This window comes from Gadus chalcogrammus, chromosome 6 (genome assembly GCF_026213295.1).
Source record: "Gadus chalcogrammus isolate NIFS_2021 chromosome 6, NIFS_Gcha_1.0, whole genome shotgun sequence".
Lineage (NCBI taxonomy): Eukaryota > Metazoa > Chordata > Actinopteri > Gadiformes > Gadidae > Gadus > Gadus chalcogrammus.
Window position 1 is genome coordinate 21,758,134 of NC_079417.1, and position 17,571 is coordinate 21,775,704.

The 17,571-nt window shown below is 43.4% G+C and overlaps 3 protein-coding genes across 4 annotated transcripts in view; all 3 read left to right on the top strand.

The window, feature by feature from the left end:
- Positions 1 to 2,790, top strand: pierce1 (piercer of microtubule wall 1). The gene is made up of 3 exons (XM_056591580.1): positions 1 to 192; positions 1,841 to 1,919; positions 2,418 to 2,790. Exons 1-3 carry the CDS (start codon positions 83 to 85, stop codon positions 2,589 to 2,591), a joined length of 363 nt encoding a protein of 120 aa, XP_056447555.1. The 5' UTR covers positions 1 to 82; the 3' UTR covers positions 2,592 to 2,790.
- Positions 2,791 to 4,497: 1,707 nt separating this feature from the next.
- LOC130383784 (noelin-like) lies at positions 4,498 to 14,367 on the top strand. Of its 2 annotated transcripts, XM_056591577.1 has the most exons (6): positions 4,498 to 4,932; positions 6,498 to 6,647; positions 7,479 to 7,634; positions 10,869 to 11,088; positions 11,460 to 11,566; positions 11,780 to 14,367. In XM_056591577.1, the coding sequence occupies exons 1-6, from the start codon at positions 4,867 to 4,869 to the stop codon at positions 12,440 to 12,442; spliced, it is 1,362 nt and encodes a 453-aa protein (XP_056447552.1). In that variant the 5' UTR covers positions 4,498 to 4,866; the 3' UTR covers positions 12,443 to 14,367. The 2 variants fall into 2 exon arrangements, with proteins under 2 accessions (XP_056447552.1, XP_056447553.1); XM_056591578.1 differs by lacking the exons at positions 10,869 to 11,088; positions 11,460 to 11,566; positions 11,780 to 14,367 and adding an exon at positions 8,430 to 8,728.
- Positions 14,368 to 15,440: 1,073 nt separating this feature from the next.
- Positions 15,441 to 17,571, top strand: part of LOC130383783 (atos homolog protein B) — a 25,156-nt gene continuing 23,025 nt past the window's right edge. The window contains exon 1 of the mRNA XM_056591575.1: positions 15,441 to 16,306. The gene's annotated coding sequence lies outside the window, so the exon portion shown is untranslated. The remainder of the gene's footprint in view (positions 16,307 to 17,571) is intronic.

Genomic DNA, 17,571 nt, shown 5'->3' on the forward strand with positions numbered 1-17,571 from the left:
CATAGCAACCGTTCTGTTGATAGCAACCGTTCTGTTGATAAACACCTCCAGACGGTTGACGTTAGCTCAACCAGTTAGCGCGATGAACGTTGAACCAGAACGAGAGTCCGTCGTCAGGACAAGCGACGTCTATAAAGTGGCGGACAATCTACCAGAGCGGTTCAACAATCCCCACTGTTTCCACGGTTACAGGTAGGTCTGACACCCGTTTCTGACTGTTTCCACGGTAACAGGCAGGTATGACATCTGTTTCTGTCTGTCAAGTCTTCAATGCACTACTAATGTTATGCCATGAACTACTAAGGTCATTACTGAACGCTGGGAGAACGTCTGTTGTCAAAGTAAAGAAAGCCAAAGTAGCTTCTCGTAATGCAAAAATCATTGCGTTAGTTGAGTTTAGTTTAAATGTAGGCAGGCCCACTATAAAACTCAACTGTTACTTAACGAAGTCGTAACGGACTTATCAACTATTGATTGTATCTTCATCATGAAGTATAATTCGTGTACGATGTGTTCTCGGAATGAAGTGTGAGTAGTTGAGAGTAGGGAGTTTATATTATATGAGTAGCTATCCTATTCCTCTGGACCACTAGCGCCCCTAGTGACTTAAGGTACTGACGTTGATTTAAACATCTGTAAATCCGATACATCCCCCTCGGCCTTCCTCTATGATGTTGTAAAGTACGATGAGTTTGAGTGGGATGAAGAGAGATGGGATTTGATAGAGAGAGATGGGGAGATGAAGGGAAGGATATATTTTGTGATGTTGAGATAAGAGAGATTTCTAGATATGAGCTGGAGGGATGATGACAGCTAAGAGAAGATGAGATGAAAATCATTCCATGAGGAGAGAGCAGGAGAGGGGATCATATGGAGAGATAGACCGAGTGATGGATGAATAGCTGGAGATTGATGAGGACATATAGGACATGAGGTGTTTATTTATTTATTTATTTTTTCCACAATTATTATTATTATTATTTTTTTAAACGATTTATGATGACTGCTCTGTAAGGTGACCTTGGGTGTCTTGAAAGGCGCCTCTAAATTAAATGTATTATTATTATTATTATTATTATTATATAGAGCTGGATAGAGAGATATATGAGACAACATATAAATTGTGATACGGAGAGATAAATGGTGTGGGAGGGTTGGACGGGAGATTGATGGAGAGATGATGAGAGAGTGATTGTGAGATGGAGAGATGAGATGAAGGATGTGAGGAAAGATTGCGAGATGGTGGGAAATAAGGAGAAAGAATGGGAGAGATGTAGAGATAGTGGGTGAGAGGGAGGGCGAGATGGAGAGATAGTGGGTGAGAGGGAGGGAGAGATGGAGAGATAGTGGGTGAGAGGGAGGGCGAGATGGAGAGATAGTGGGTGAGAGGGAGAGATAGTGGGTGAGAGGGAGGGAGAGATATAGAGATAGTGGGTGAGAGGGAGAGATAGTGGGTGAGAGGGAGGGAGAGATAGAGATAGTGGGTGAGAGGGAGGGCGAGATGGAGAGATAGTGGGTGAGAGGGAGGGCGAGATGGAGAGATAGTGGGTAAGAGGGAGAGAGAGACAGATGGAGAGATGGTGGGTGAGAGGGAGAGTGGGATGTAGAGGGAGAGATGGTTGGTGAGAGGGAGGGAGGGGGATGGAGAGGGAGAGATGGTGGGTGAGAGCGATGGAGAGATGGTGGGTGAGAGGGAGAGAGGCGGATGGAGAGGGCATAGCTCCTCTTCGTGGCAGTGTGCCAGGTCCATGTTCATTTTTAGCTTCAGGTCTCATGAAACAGAAAATTCTTTTTGAGGCCTATAGATTATAAAAATAGTTGTTTTTTGTTTTTTTTCTAGCCAGAAGAGCTCCAATCCGCTCTACCAGACATCCAACCAGGTGTACGGGAGCAAGAGACCCACTGTACACGAGATGCCTGTGAGCCACTCATGAATATGCATGATCCACAGTTACAGAGCGACTCCTCTTTAACTATCTATAGCTTCTTGTGTTCATTACGACTAATTACGTCTTAGCCATGTAAAGATCTTCCTCCATTTTGATATTACATTTATATTTATATATATTTTTTTTTAAATGCTATATATTGAATTAGCATATGCTACACGTGAACCTCCTAAGATGGCGCAATTTGATTGGTTTGCTATCTCGGGATATTGGGCAATATCCCATGATTGAGATCTCAAACTCGGGATATCGTGACGGTCGTCTCGTTACGCTAATAAAAACCAATAAATCCCGGCAAAAAGTGTTATCTTGTTTATTCTTGGAGTGATCACGGGTAGTATACTAAAACAATTATTCACCACAGGCTCCGGGAATAGTGGGGAATAGCCCCCTTGACCTTCGGCGAATAATTGTTAAATACGTGTCTCTTTTGACCGTGGTCGATCTAATTGTTGTGTCTCTGTTTAGACTCACTTCAACGGGACGTCGCGGCAGTTCTCTGAGGAGAAACTACGAAGCGGGATGTTCCGGGAAAATGGCTTCAACACTTTCTTGGATAAAAACAGAATCTCTGGGAAGGATGCCACGACGACTCTGCAAAATAGAATCAGCTTCAACCACTGCTATCTCCATGGCAACTAGCACAGCAACTGCTGGCTGCACCATGGTACTCAGTGGAGCCCGAGGCGGCTGTTGAAGTCAACGTGGTGAAACATCTCCTCCCTCAAACAGACATGTTCTCCTGTTTGCTGACAGATCTGTGTCTGTGTTTTTCTACCACTGGCCGTTAAACCAACGATGGTCCACCCATGTGTCCGTCTGTCGATATAAATAGTATATTCTTACCCAAGTCTGGTTAATTATTACAGTATGTTACCACACAGGTCTGGTTAGTTATTACAGTATGTTACCACACAGGTCTGGTTAGTTATTACAGTATGTTCTGACCCTGGTATGGTTAGTTATTACAGAATATCACCACCCAGGTCTGGTTAGTTATTACATTATGTTAACACCCAGGTTTATTATTACAGTAGGTTACCACCCAGGCCTGGTTAGTTATTACCATATGTTAACACCCAGGTTAGTTATTACAGTTTGTCTCACCTAGGTTAGTTATTACAATATGCTATCTCTCAGGTCTGGTTATGAACGTCTGGTTAGTTATATAGGTCTGGTTAGTTATAGGTCTGGTTAGTTATGTCTCACCCAGGTCTGGTTAGTTATGTAGGTCTGGTTAGTAATGTCTCAACCAAGTCTGGTAAGTTAATAGGTTTGGTGTAGGTCTGGGTAGTTATGTAAGTCTGGTTAGTTGTATAGGTCTGGATATTCATGTAAGTCTGGTTAGTCATATAGGTCTGGGTAGTTTTGTCTCACCCAGGTCTAGTTAGTTATGTCTCACCCCCAGTTCTGGTCAAACACACACACACACACACACACACACACACACACACACACACACACACACACACACACACACACACACACACACACACACACACACAGAGACACACACACTTGCACGCTAAGTCGCTAACCCTGACAACGTAGTTTAATCAGAGAAGTTTAAGATAAGAGAAGTCATATCAAATGAAGCTGAACCCTGCATAGTATTGATTAGCTGTATTGTCTGTCGTGCTGTATTCTCAGCCACCCTCACATGCTGGAGCTGTGAAGGCCCATTATGGGTGAGAAGCTGCCAGCTTGTGATATTTACACCATTCCATCCTCCCACAGAATCCCCAAACACTGTGTTTGCTTTCCAAACAAGAACAGAATGGACAAACAGCACGATCACCCTAGGGAAGAGCGAGCTAGAGGAACAAAGAGAGAGAGAGAGAGAGAGAGAGAGAGAGAGAGAGAGAGAGAGAGAGAGAGAGAGAGAGAGAGAGAGAGAGAGAGAGAGAAACAGAGAGAGAGAGAGAGAGAGACAGAAAGAGAGAAAGACACAAAGAAAGAGAGTGAGGGAGTGTCAGGTGGTTCTCAGCATGGTTCTGGCTGCCTTACCCGACCCTGTGGAGCAAAGAACTCTAAGATCACGATTTCTGATACTAATTTTCTAAACGAATGATAGCTATACTAGACTATACAGATGTAATGTATTCTCCTTAATAATTAATCATGCAGCTTATATCCAAGCTTATGTACAAACAAGGCCAAACAAAGAGACAATACACACTATGCTGATCGCTCTTAATATATTGTTCTGCTCTGCTTCCTAAATACGGATCTTAAAAATCTTTCCTAAATTGTTAAAAAATTAAAAAAAGTCTTTATCAAGCAGATTCTTTAAACTGGCCCCATTTTAAGTACCTGAATCAAAGGCTCTACAGATACTTAGGCGTACACTCTTGGCAAAGCAGGACTACAGGCGAAAACATATGCATTATTAAACGTGACCTGTTGCCATTATTAAGATCATCTTACATTTTTTAAATGCACTCGCGTATACAATGATATACTTTTGATTTCGATAAGTTCCTTTAATTTATGCTCCATAATAATGCAGGGTGATCACATCGCTGGCTGCCAAGCGGCCCACCACACCCACTCCTCGCGCTTCCGGTCCAACACAGCGGGCATCATCTCTCCTCTCCTCCTCTCCTTTCCTCCGCTGCACCCCCGGATCCGCTCGCGAGCCAAACTGACACCATCGCACGGAGAAAGGGAAGTGTCGGTGATGTTTTTTCAGCGCTAAAGCTTCACACGTAGGCTGCTGTCTTCATTGTGCGTTGATCGGCTCTCTTTCACGCCGAGTAGAGAGAGAGAGCGAGAGCGAGCGAGAGAGCGAGCGAGAGAGGGGAAAGGGAGGGAGGAAGAAGCGATAGAACACAGAACATAAAGAGGAGAGGAGAAGGAGGAGGACATTTCTGGAGGCAAACGGTGTGCATGTGAAAACACAGGGACTAGGGGAGAGATGGAGCCGGCCGAAAAGGTTCTGCGGGTCGCGTTGCTGTTGTTGATGGGTACTGAACTGACTCAGGTAGGCCACTTCACCATCCACGTCCGTCGCCAGCTCCTGGTCATAATACGCCTTCATTCATTCGCACTTGAACCGTATCGCAGCATGGCTCGGATTGATCATTATCGTAGCCTAGAACCCATGCCTTAATGTTGTGATGAACTAGATGTAGGATGTGTAATAAGAAGACTAGCGTGATATGTATGGGCCTAATGTCTAGGTATAGGCCAACTTTATTGTATTAGGGATTAATGTAATTTAAGACCTGCGCCCAGACACCTTGTTCAATCGGTCATACCCTGACCCGTGGTTATTTTATTTATTTAACCCCCCTCCCCCAAATGTTTTTTTCTTATGTATAAAATTGTTGCAGGCCAATATTAGGTGCCATTTTGAACGGATTGATAGAATTTACAATATCATGGAATGTGATCAAATGTAAATAAAAACAATTCCGCACATATTCCCGAATGGCACGCCAATTCAACGTGTATATTCGCCCTCCATGTACGGTATACCTTTTACAAATTGCCACATTTCGAGATGGATGTGAGATTGAGGTCTTTCTAGTGTTTGCATGGCGTCTTCAGAGGCAAAAATGTGTGAAGTGACGTCCCTCCACTAATAATTGAACAGAGACCAACTAGCCTACTTGTACATGCTTGGCAGCCAATCATCATCGCCTCATCATTAATTCACTCTCCTCCTCACCCCCACACACTCTTCCAGCAGCATCCCCTCTGACGTTGCTGCCGTCTCCGCGGACCATCTCCTCTCCACCCCTTAAAATAGCCCCAACACAGTGTTACCAGATTCGGCGGGAAATCTGTCCCAATCTGGCAACACTGCCCCCCACACTGGCTGCTGCTGCCATGGGGGTCCGCATGGTCGTTGACGTGTCGGCCTACACTGAACATATCTGGGGATAAGGAGATAGGCTATAGGGTGACTAGGGGGGAGAGAGATGAGATGAAATTGATAAACAGGGGGGCAGGGTGGGCGGGAATATCGGCACTCAAAGTGCAGAGGAGTGTGAGAGAAAATCCATGGAGAGGGGGTGGGGGTGGGGGTGGGGGTGGAGCGGGGAGAGATGGGGGAAGTGAGAGATGGCGGAAGCTCTGGGAAGAGGATTCAATCCTTCAGAACCGACAAATACAACACATTTGCATACTGAGACGCAATAGCTGAGCTGTGCTACTGATATGCCTGATTGCTCCGGTCAGAACTGTCACTAAAAAGATGATTTCTGACGGACCTTTCATGTGTGTAGTACAGACCGTGGCCACTAGATGGTTGTTCACGTTGTACACTCTAATCACCCTCGTCGTATTGGTATCTCGTTCGGTGCAAATTATTTAAAGGTTAGCTACCGAAAATATTACGAATGCTTCAGATACCAGTGAAGTTGTAGCTTTTCCACCGAGATAAATGTTGACATCTAATACATAATTGAATCAATCAATCAAGCGATAATTAAATCAACTATGGATTGAAAATGGCAACGACTTTGCTGACCTTTGCTATTTCCATTCCATAGCACTTGGCACATCTAATATGGCCGATGCTCTCTCTGTCCATGTCTTAAGGTATTCCCAGCTAATCCGGAGGATGGGTGGCAGGTGTTCAGCTCGGCCCAGGATACTGAGGGCCGCTGTGTGTGCACCGTAGTGGCTCCTCAACAGACCGTCTGTTCCAGAGATGCTCGCACTAAGCAGCTCAAACAGCTCCTTGAGAAGGTACTGAGGAGGCTTACTGCTGCTGCTAACGACCTAGCGTTCTCCAGTGTCTACTTCAACAGAAAGCCCCACACAGCTATTGTGAACCGAATACCCCATCACTAGCACTGCTACTGCAGACGTCTCTACTGTGTGACACTGCAGCAGCTAATCACAGATACCCCTTAACACGGCCACTGCTGGTTTAGCTAGCAGTGGCAGCTAGTCTTAACTTCTATACAATCCAATTACAATAATGTTTATGAAATTTGCAAATGTATACAACGATGCCCCTACAGAAGAAGACGTAACAACAATGACCCATGGGGAGGAGAAGACTTCTAATTCGGTGGTGGTTAGGTTACATGTTGTCTTGACAATAGAAGTTAAAGATGCTTAACAGCTTTCCCTGACTCCCAATTTATTTGAAGTATATCGTAGAAAAAGACTGAATTATACTCTAAGGAACTCTAGCTGTAAATACTGAAAAGAGATTACTATGGAAAGAACTGCTAAGGGGCTTTCTTACTGCCCCGACCAAGACTAATGATGGAATGTGGGCCGAATCCAACCAAGAGAACAAGAGACCGGCTCCAACCCTGATTGCATTTACATCAAGGTTTAAAACATTTATGTTCAGCTATGCTTTCTGCTAAACTATGATGCAATTTTAGTCTTTTATTCAAACGTCTTTCATGCATTCTTTTGAATCCTTTTTTCAGGTTTTAATTGATTATTTTAAATCCAGTCTCTGGCCCCCTGGGCCGGTGCTGCTGTGTGTCGGGGGCAGTGAGCCAGGGCCTTCACAACTGCCTTCCAGATGAACTCACCCCTGGTCTCCTGCTTGTCCAGGTGCAGAACATGACCCAGTCTATCGAGGTCCTGGACCAGCGGACCCAGCGGGACCTGCAGTACGTGGAGAGGATGGAGGTGCAGCTGAAGGGCCTGGAGAACAAATTCAAACAGGTGGAAGATGGGCACGAGAGCAACACCGCCAGACAGTACAAGGTAAGACCCATCACACCTACAACCACTGAGACCAACGGTTGGGAGGACTGAATGAAAGAGGATGGGGTGGTTCCCTCTCTACACATGCCTGAGCTTCTGTGTGTGTGTGTGTGTGTGTGTGTGTGTGTGTGTGTGTGTGTGTGTGTGTGTGTGTGTGTGTGTGTGTGTGTGTGTGTGTGTGTGTGTGTGTGTGTGTGTGTGTGTGTGTGAGAGAGTGTTGTAATTGTAATAGTTAGAATAAGGGGAATAGTTAAAGTAAGAACCGGACTCATGGTAAACACTTGACAACTCGCCACTCGTATCATACCAACAAAAAAATGACAATGGTGTATTTGTTTCTTAATATTGGAAGAGCACTAGGGGCACACTGTTTACTGTGGTTTCGATATTAAGCACAGCTAGTCACAGATAACTTCCTAATAAATACACTAAGTAACAAGAATAAATGACCTGGTTCTCTGTTGGTAGAACTAGTGTCAAGGAAACTTATGAATTTGTAGAGATTTATTTTTGTCCTTCTTGTTATTATACCAAATTCTTACAGGATTCTAATGTTAACATAAACATCTCTGAATTATATGAAGTTATCAGTACAAATTATGCCTGGCTATGACAAGGCTTATAATCCTACTGTGTCAAAGTAACTTGTAATGTTTTGTAAATATACAGACATTCGGATATAGCATCTCTTTTAGTTGAGATGGCCTTAGCTGCCTAAAAACTAGGAAGTGTGCTGGTTGCTCTCTAGCTGAAGCCAACAGCCAACACTCAACGGTGTTGTTCTCTTGCTTGCAGGGCTAACGTTAGGAAGCGCCAGGACAGGCTATCCCACAAGGCCCCACCTCCAACATGACATTCCAAACTCTCCTGTCCAGCATCTCTTGACCTTTGGCCTTTCACTTTACTTGAAGCTGCTTGGAAAATAATTGGGGAGGGAAGTTACTGAGAAATACTTTCATCGCACTGGACCTGAAGCTGATTTGCAAATCTAGCATGTCAGATTGTGTGTGTGTGTGTGTGTGTGTGTGTGTGTGTGTGTGTGTGTGTGTGTGTGTGTGTGTGTGTGTGTGTGTGTGTGTGTGTGTGTGTGTGTGTGTGTGTGTGTGTGGTTTTACCTTCCAATGTTGCATGTTTTTCTGTGAGACTTGTAAGATAAGATGTGTGTCTTTACTGCCCTGGTTAAGTGTGTGCTAAAACTCTTCCTCTAAACGAGATCTCACTAAGTACGGATCACTCATTGATTAGCATGGCGAAAAAACATGTGACTGTTTGCGTACAACACAGAGACTAGTATTGACCTCCGTGCTGTCACAATGAAGCACTCAAAGTCAAACTTCTACACATCTCTCGGCATGATCTCATACACACGCACACACACACACACACACACACACACACACACACACACACACACACACACACACACACACACACACACACACACACACACACACACACACACACACACACACACCTCTTGTGTAATTAAATCTGGTTGCTGAAGGTTCTTCTGCATAATTATAATGATAATCTAATATTGTTGTCTTGATTTCTGAATGATGCATGGGACAGTAAGATGTTGCATTTTTGAAAAGGTGTGCAAAATAAAGTGTTTTAAATTGGTTCTTCTGTAGAACTGTTGTGAATCATTGAAGGTGCTGCTTCAAATCCTGAGGTTAAACGGAAACTACCATGACATAGATAGGCCTACTATACTACTACACACTACAGGGATGCACTCCTATGTGGGCCTATGATATTGCTTCCCGATCAAAGGGTTCTAGTCCTTAATGTTTAAAATACAAGTTAAATTACTCAATAACCAAACTAATAAATTATATAACTATACATTATGATTCCTTTAGCCATGGTGTCAGTGTATATATTTTCACGATGCAACACGAGATGAGAATCTTTTCAGAGCAGTTACTTGCTTCCCTCTGCTGGCGGGTCGGAGGTTAGGCTCAACAAAGCAAGCAGTTGCCTGGTAACTAATATTCCCGTTGGCAGGTTCGCTGCGATCTGAAGAAATATAATATTGATCTGACAAAATACTATATTGCATTCTATCAGGATCTGGACCGCTGTTCAAATATTAATCTAGTTTATGATTTGGCGGTTTCAGTCAGATAAATTCTCTTGGTAAAACAAACCCAACGCCGTCTTGTCTGATCAAAAGGAAAGCAAATAGCATCAGGAGAAATGCATCAGTGCTTGATCAATACTTTATCCTGTAGGATTGTAGATGAAAGCTGCTTTTGGCCTGTATTGATTTTTTTATCCAGATGCAACAACACTTTGCGATGTATGGCTAAACGAGTGATTACCCTACAATTTGGTTAAGCTGTATAGTAAGACCTGGTGCTATAGTGCTGGGTATTACAAAACTAAATAGGAGCCTGTCTGTTTCTAACAGAGACACACTCAGTGCAGTCACCCAGTACCTTTCTATTTTCTGCATATTTAAATAATAGATCAGGTGTATGAATTAATTATATATATATATATATATATATATATATATATATAGAGAGAGAGAGAGAGAGAGAGAGGAGAGAGAGAGAGGGAGAGAGAGAGAGAGAGAGAGAGAGAGAGAGAGAGAGAGAGAGAGAGAGAGAGAGAGAGAGAGAGAGAGAGAGAGAGAGAGAGAGAGAGAGAGAGATGACTTCTAGTGCTGGAAATTGCATCAGCCAACTCTGCTAATCTTCACAACCCAACTGTGACTATGACACCATTATGCTATTTGAGTTGTGCATTGAGTGGCCAGAAGCCAGCACTCAGTCCATTACCTCCACCAGCCTTTCCAACCATGGTCCTATCATTCCACTGCTGTGAATCATTTAGTTTTTCTCATTTAGTCAAGACTTTTTGAGTGTTTCCTGCAGTTTCCATCCAAAACCGTCCACATGAATGTCTGCAGTTTAATATATTTTACTGCTCATTTCGCAGGGACCACCGCAAAATTCCCAATTGAGTCTAGTTTTCATGTGTCGTCGGTCGCTAGGCAGGATGCAATTATATCACATAAAAATACAATACAATACAGAGTAATATGCCTCAGGGGTTGTAGCATTCACCTTCCAGTCCTGGGGTCGCTGGTTCGAGCCCTTTCTGTGTCCTTCTGTGGTGTTAGATAACAGGCATCACACATATCTGACTTTCTTTGATTATTGTTAAATGTTTGGAAATGTTTTTGAAATTCAAACAATGCCCATTTATCTGTGTCCTCTGCAGGCCATCAAAGCCAAGATGGACGAGCTGCGGCCCCTGATCCCGGTGCTGGAGGCCTACAAGGCCGACGCCCGCCTGGTGGTACAGTTCAGGGAGGAGGCAGCCAACGTGACGGCGCTGCTCAGCAACCTGCAGGAGCAGCTGGGGGGGCTGGACTACCAGGACCTCAACAGCCGCGTCTCCAACCTGGAGGAGCGCCTCAGGGCCTGCATGCAGAAACTGGGTGCGCATGGCCGACCGAGGAGCACACACACACAGACGCACGCACGCACGCAAGCACACACACACAGACGCATGAACGCACACACACACACACACACACACACACAGACGCATGAACACACACACACACACAGACGCATGAACGCACACACACACACACACACACACACACACACACACACACACACACACACACACACACACACACACACACACACACACACACACACACACACACACACACACACACACACGTCAGCATACACATACACACACTCAAACCGATACACACACGCAAACACACACACACACACACACATACACACAGGCCTGGGAACATGTTAGAATGTATTGTTTTGTTTTTTGTTTCAGCATGTGGCAAACTGACAGGGATCTCTGAGCCCGTTACCATCAAGACGTCCGGCTCCAGGTTTGGCTCCTGGATGACGGACCCTGCGGCCCCTCCTGGGGACAACAGGGTCAGTAGAGCTCCTTTCACCACAGCCTACGTGCTATCTCACAAGTAACAACATGGTAGCAACGTGGTATTGTACCTTCATATTTGCTAGAGGTGTTTGGTTCCCCCCTGCCTGGGGTTAACACTAGCCTGGGCCTAAGCGGTAAACAGTGTCAAAGCTTCATTTAAAGTAATTCCCTTTGAATTCCGGTCTTGTCCCCCGCTCCCCATTCAGGTGTGGTACATGGACGGCTACCATAACAACCGCTTTGTCCGTGAGTACCCGTCCATGGAAGACTTCATGACCACGGACAACTTCACGTCCCACCGTCTGCCCCACCCCTGGTCCGGCACGGGCCAGGTGGTGTACAACGGTTCCATCTACTACAACAAGTTCCAGAGCCACACCATCATCCGCTTCGACCTGAGCACCTCGCTCATCAGCCGCACTCGCCAGCTGGACTTTGCGGGCTACAACAACATGTACCACTACTCCTGGGGCGGCCACTCCGACATCGACCTCATGGTGGATGAGGGCGGGCTCTGGGCCGTGTACGCCACCAATCAGAACGCGGGGAACATCGTCCTCAGCCAGCTGAGCCCCAATACGCTGCAGATCATCCGCAGCTGGACCACCAACCACCCCAAGCGCAGCGCGGGAGAGTCCTTCATGATCTGCGGAACGCTGTACGTCACCAACGGCTACTCCGGCGGCACCAAGGTGTACTACGCGTATTCGACCAACTCCTCTACGTACGAGTACATCGACATCCCTCTCATCAACCAGTACAGCCACCTGTCCATGCTCGACTACAACCCGCGGGACCGGGCGCTGTACGCCTGGAACAATGGCCACCAAGTTCTCTACAACGTGACTCTCTTCCATATCATAAAATAAGGCATAATATACAACACCTTGGACAGGACTTAAAATATAATTTTAAAGTCATCAACAAAGCAATAGACACATAATTTGACACTAATAAGTCTGTCTCGGGCCCATTCATTTGATAGTACTCACGGTCACCGACACTGTCTAATGTCAAGCTAGTCTACTAAGCATTAATTGTATTATTATTTCTAACCACTTTGTTTAGTCATTTTACTGAAAACCATTCAGGCTAGTCCCTTAACCATAATTTATTTTACTGCTCTTCTTTCAAGCTAATCTCATCACCATAAATCAATTTAACACTAAGCAGCTAAGCTAACGGCTAAGATAGCTAGTCCAGGGGTTCCCCATCGCTTTCGGCTCATGACCTCATTTTGAGGTGTGCATTTTACTGCACCTGTTTCCCCTAACATTGTTTCAAGCAAAACATCATCTTTATCTTCAACCAGAGTAAAGATTCATTGGAAAACAACATCTAATGACTTTATGATAAAAAAAAAAAAGTTTAATATTGATTTTTAGATAGGAGAGCACTTTGCATGCTTCCAGTGAACACACATTTTTTTTCTGTCATACGCGAGTATTGTTTCTCAAAATAAGCTGTTAAGCTAACAGTGTGTAGCCTTTGTTACATCCAAAAGCACCAGCTTTCATGTCGTAGCTTAGCTGGATGCTATACTTAGACAACCAGCACTCTTATATATACACTGAGTGAGGTTTGTGTCATTCACTTGATCAATACATTATTATATATATTACCTTATCTCCACTGCCATCTTTTGATTGTGACATTCACAGTAATATTTCACTATTATGTATAGGAAAAGGTTCTCAAGTACTTAAAGCTACCAGAGAACCCATGTGCTGTGTAATAAAGTGAGCAGATATGGTTACCTTGACAAATTATAATGAGACTAATAACAACTAGATATATAATAGATATATACCGTAAATAGACATGATTTTTTTTTGTGAAGCACCTTTCAATACTTAAGTTAACATTTCATCACATTAAACCAGGATCACAATGACAATATAAACAGGGTTACGATGAAAATAACACATACAAGGAATAAAAACTAATTGATAAAAGCAAATAAAATGGGAGGAATTAAGTAAAATGGAAACAATGGTATTGTAGCTGTAATTTTCAATGAGAAGTTAACTTTATGACTGACCCATAATTACAACTGGGTCACCTGCCACATTGTCGATCAAATTGACACCTTTTGCAAACATTTCCCTGCATTAAAATGAGTTATGATTAGAAGGGAGAGCCCCAATAAGTTAGCGAAGTGCGCTACCTGTCCAACCTGGTTTATGTGGCAATTAGACTGTTAAATATTCATACACAAATGTATTAAGTTACAATAAGGCTTTAATGTTTGAAAAAGTCTGTATGCTACAGTTCCTGTGCACTGTGAATTTGTGCTTTTTTTTTAATGAAATTCTTTTTGTTTAAAATAATTGTTTTTAAGATTTAGCTCCCTTTTATAACAGTTGAAAACCATGAGTTAATGACTCAATGTTCTGTCGCCAATGTGTGTAGGAGAATTGAGTACGTATTAAATAATTCGTTTTTATTAATAATGCCATTCCATATGAGATGTAAACTGATTGTTCAAGTAACATTTTAGGTTATGTGTACTGCGCAAAACTGCAACGGGAAACAAGTAAACAAAAAATGTCAACAATAGTTTGTAATTTTCTTTTTGACAATTGAATACAAAGTGAATCGTGCCGAATTTCTGTGTAGCAATATTTACAGAGTCAATGCTTGAATAATTTCACAATAAATGTATATGAATGGGTTTTGGACTAAAATATGTACATTTGTTGTTAGGCACTATTTAGACTCATGAGCCTCTTCTTGCTGCCTGCTTCCCACTGAGTCAAGTAATTGTGGTTGAAGATGAGTTCTCCGCCATTAGTAAGTGTTGCAATTCCACACCTGTTATTGACAAGCAATTGGTAATCTCTGAATCAATCCAATCAGGGAAGAGAATAAAAAAATCCAAGTTGGCTCAAACTAATTACAGATTATTTTTACCCATGGAAATTAAATGAAACATACGTTGAACCATGGGGGAAGTGGTCCAGTTAAAGCAAACGGAGGAATTAAAGAAAATCTATGTCAGTGCACTTATTTAGAAATTATGTATTTTTCATGAAGGCCCCGATATAGCTCTACAGGTCCTGGTTAGTCAGACCCTTGTTTGTCTCCCTCTGCTGGTCAACTGTTGTTGTACTCTTCAGAGTCTGAAATAAGTTGCGTAGAGCGACGCTGCACCTTGGCGTTAACAATTAATTACATCCAATTATTTCCGATAATTTACATATTCAGTCTTTTTAGTATTCTTTGTTTAAACATATTGTGGATATGTATGAACCTAGTTACAATGTTATTTTTGTAATTTGAAAATTACATCCACTACACAACTAGGTTCCTCAAAATAATGAAAATTGCCGTCTAATGGGGGCAGTCGGACAGCAGGGGGAAGTAATGTGCTCTTGACTTCAATAATAAAGTAAGGCTGACCGGCAGGAAGCATTAAAAGATGCAAACATGATGTAGGCTATCTTATTTGAATCTTATCGGGTTCCTTTGATAAAACCATATGTGCTCATTCTTATTATTATATGGTATAGTAGCCTAGTAGTATCAGAAAAACGTGAAGCAGCACTAATACTAATTAGTATACCAATAAACTAAGTACTAGTATTCTTTATCTTCCTCATTTCTGTTGTCTTTCATCTCCAGAACCAAGCTGCTGGACACATAGATAAAGTAAATTAACCATTTTGATGGGCTTTGTAACCAGTGAGTGACTGGGCTTTGTAACCATGTCGCTTACCTGTTTCCCTTCATATCAACAACACCACAGTGTGCTGTGGACGCCTGGGTGAAAGGGCCAATGCAGCGTACAGCAGCAGATCTATTCTTAACTCTATGACAGCATGGCAGTGGATCACTCCTCTGGGATCTGGTCCAAATGAGGGGGGAATGTGTGAACGGTTTATATACCAACGATGTCGCCATATGTAAGTAAAACACCCAATCGATGATCTCATTGACTTGGGATGTTGTTGAAAGTGGCCAATCCTTACTTTAATTAGGTATTTCTTGTTCTATTTTTAGGTTCACAATGGTCAACCTTTTTTCGGTTACTACAGCCTCGGCCCAGTTACTGTCCACGGCCCAGAGCTAAAGAATGGGGAGGAGAGTAAAAGCACGTGTATGGGGCGTGTCCTATACTAATCAGAGAACCAATCAGGTGGAGAGTCTTTTGAATATATTTGCGTATTTCCAAAAGGAGGCGTACCCTCAAACCCGGATTGGGCAATCGACGAGAATCTGACCAATGGCTTAAATGACAGAGGCTCAGCTGGACGGGGTCCCGCCCCCTATTCATATCCTCCAAACCCCGGAAACGGCGTCTTTTTAAAGGGACAGTCATTGGAAAAAAAACTGTAACAACGAAGTAGACGGTAGGGTAGTCACCAGCAGCAAACAAACCAGAGGAGGGACAGAGACAGCGAACCAGAGAGCTATGTGGCAAGGTTGAAGAAGACGGAGATCATAAAACGCCTACTGTCTTGAACAGTGTTTTAAACGTCCAACGATCCAACTGGATCCACTGGACATCTGAACCCCGATCCGAACAACGAGCTGGCCCTGTTAAGGCTGCTCGGGCAGATCTCAAGCCGAACCAGAGCTGTTCTGATCCGATCAGAATCGAGAGAACACAGCAACACGGATACAAGGTAAAAAGGCCAAACTCCAAAGGAGTGGAACACGCTTGGCTGCCAGTCCTCTACATCATCCCTTCCAATCGACATCTTCTGCAGCACTAACCATCATTCGTGTGGGTGAGTAGGCTATTCTGACAGCTTTGGGCAAGCTAATCCATCCAATGTCTTTCATCATACACCCACCATAGCCCCACATCATGATCACTTGACACCTGGCGGTGTTCAACGTGCAGTGTATTCTCTTACAATATACGTCTGTTAACAATCTCGGAATATGTGTCCATATATGTATGCCATTTTTAATACTATCTGGAGGAATTTATGTGAATCTGAACGAAGCAGCAGCTGATGCCATGACAGCAGTCGCTGGCCACATCTTGCAGTGTGTAGGGGGCGTTCCCCAGCTTTGTCTGCCTTCCCCACTCGTCTTGTCTATGTGTTCGCGTGTGCGTGTGCGTTTGTGTGTGTGTGTGGGCGCGCGCCCGTGCGTCTGTGTGCATTTTGCAGAGGCGACAGAAATATTGATAGAACTCGCGATTATTGTTCTGTGCTGAACTTTGCACACCTTTATCTCCCAACACTCACGCACGCGTGCACGGGATTGCATAGAAATGCAGGGTAGCGAGCACCACTACTGGAGCATAAATCTGTGAGATTATGACGGTATCAGCAGGAGGAAAGCTGTACAGGGGTTTGCAAGGGAGTCCTGGACGCACGGGGCCTGCTTATTGTTATCTTGGTGTTCAGCTGTTCGTTGGTGATTAATCTAGAGTAGACTGTGAGTTAGGGTGTATTATTATTCTGCAGAACTCTGAACTCCCCCGGCTCCCTTTGTCCTAGCGTGCAGGGCGCGATGGCAGTGCACTGACAGAAACGCACACACAAAGTACACATGCATTGTGTCATCTCCCAATTGTGTAATGTTGTCAAGCGTGTGTTAAATGTGGTGACACTCTACAATAAGGGTACTAATGGTATTAACCATTAATTAACATTGGTTAATGCTGTAATAAGCATTAACTAACAATAACTCACAGTTAACTAATGGTCTAGTAACCATTAATAAACATGAGTTAATGCAGTAGTAATAAGCATTACTATATAGCAATACCATATGATTTAGACATACGATTAGGGTAAGGGTTCGGGCTAGTGGGTTAGTGTTAAGGGTAACCTTAACCCTAACCCTTAAATAATGTGTAAGTTAAAACCTAAAAACCTGAGTTAACATGAATACCATGACCTTAGTTAACATGAACACCATGACCTTAGTTAACATGAACACCTTTGGTTAATAATTATATTTAGGGTTAATCTATTGTTATTTATTGTACCCTTATTGTAAAACTGTAACCTTGAATGTTGATGTTAAGATGGAAAAA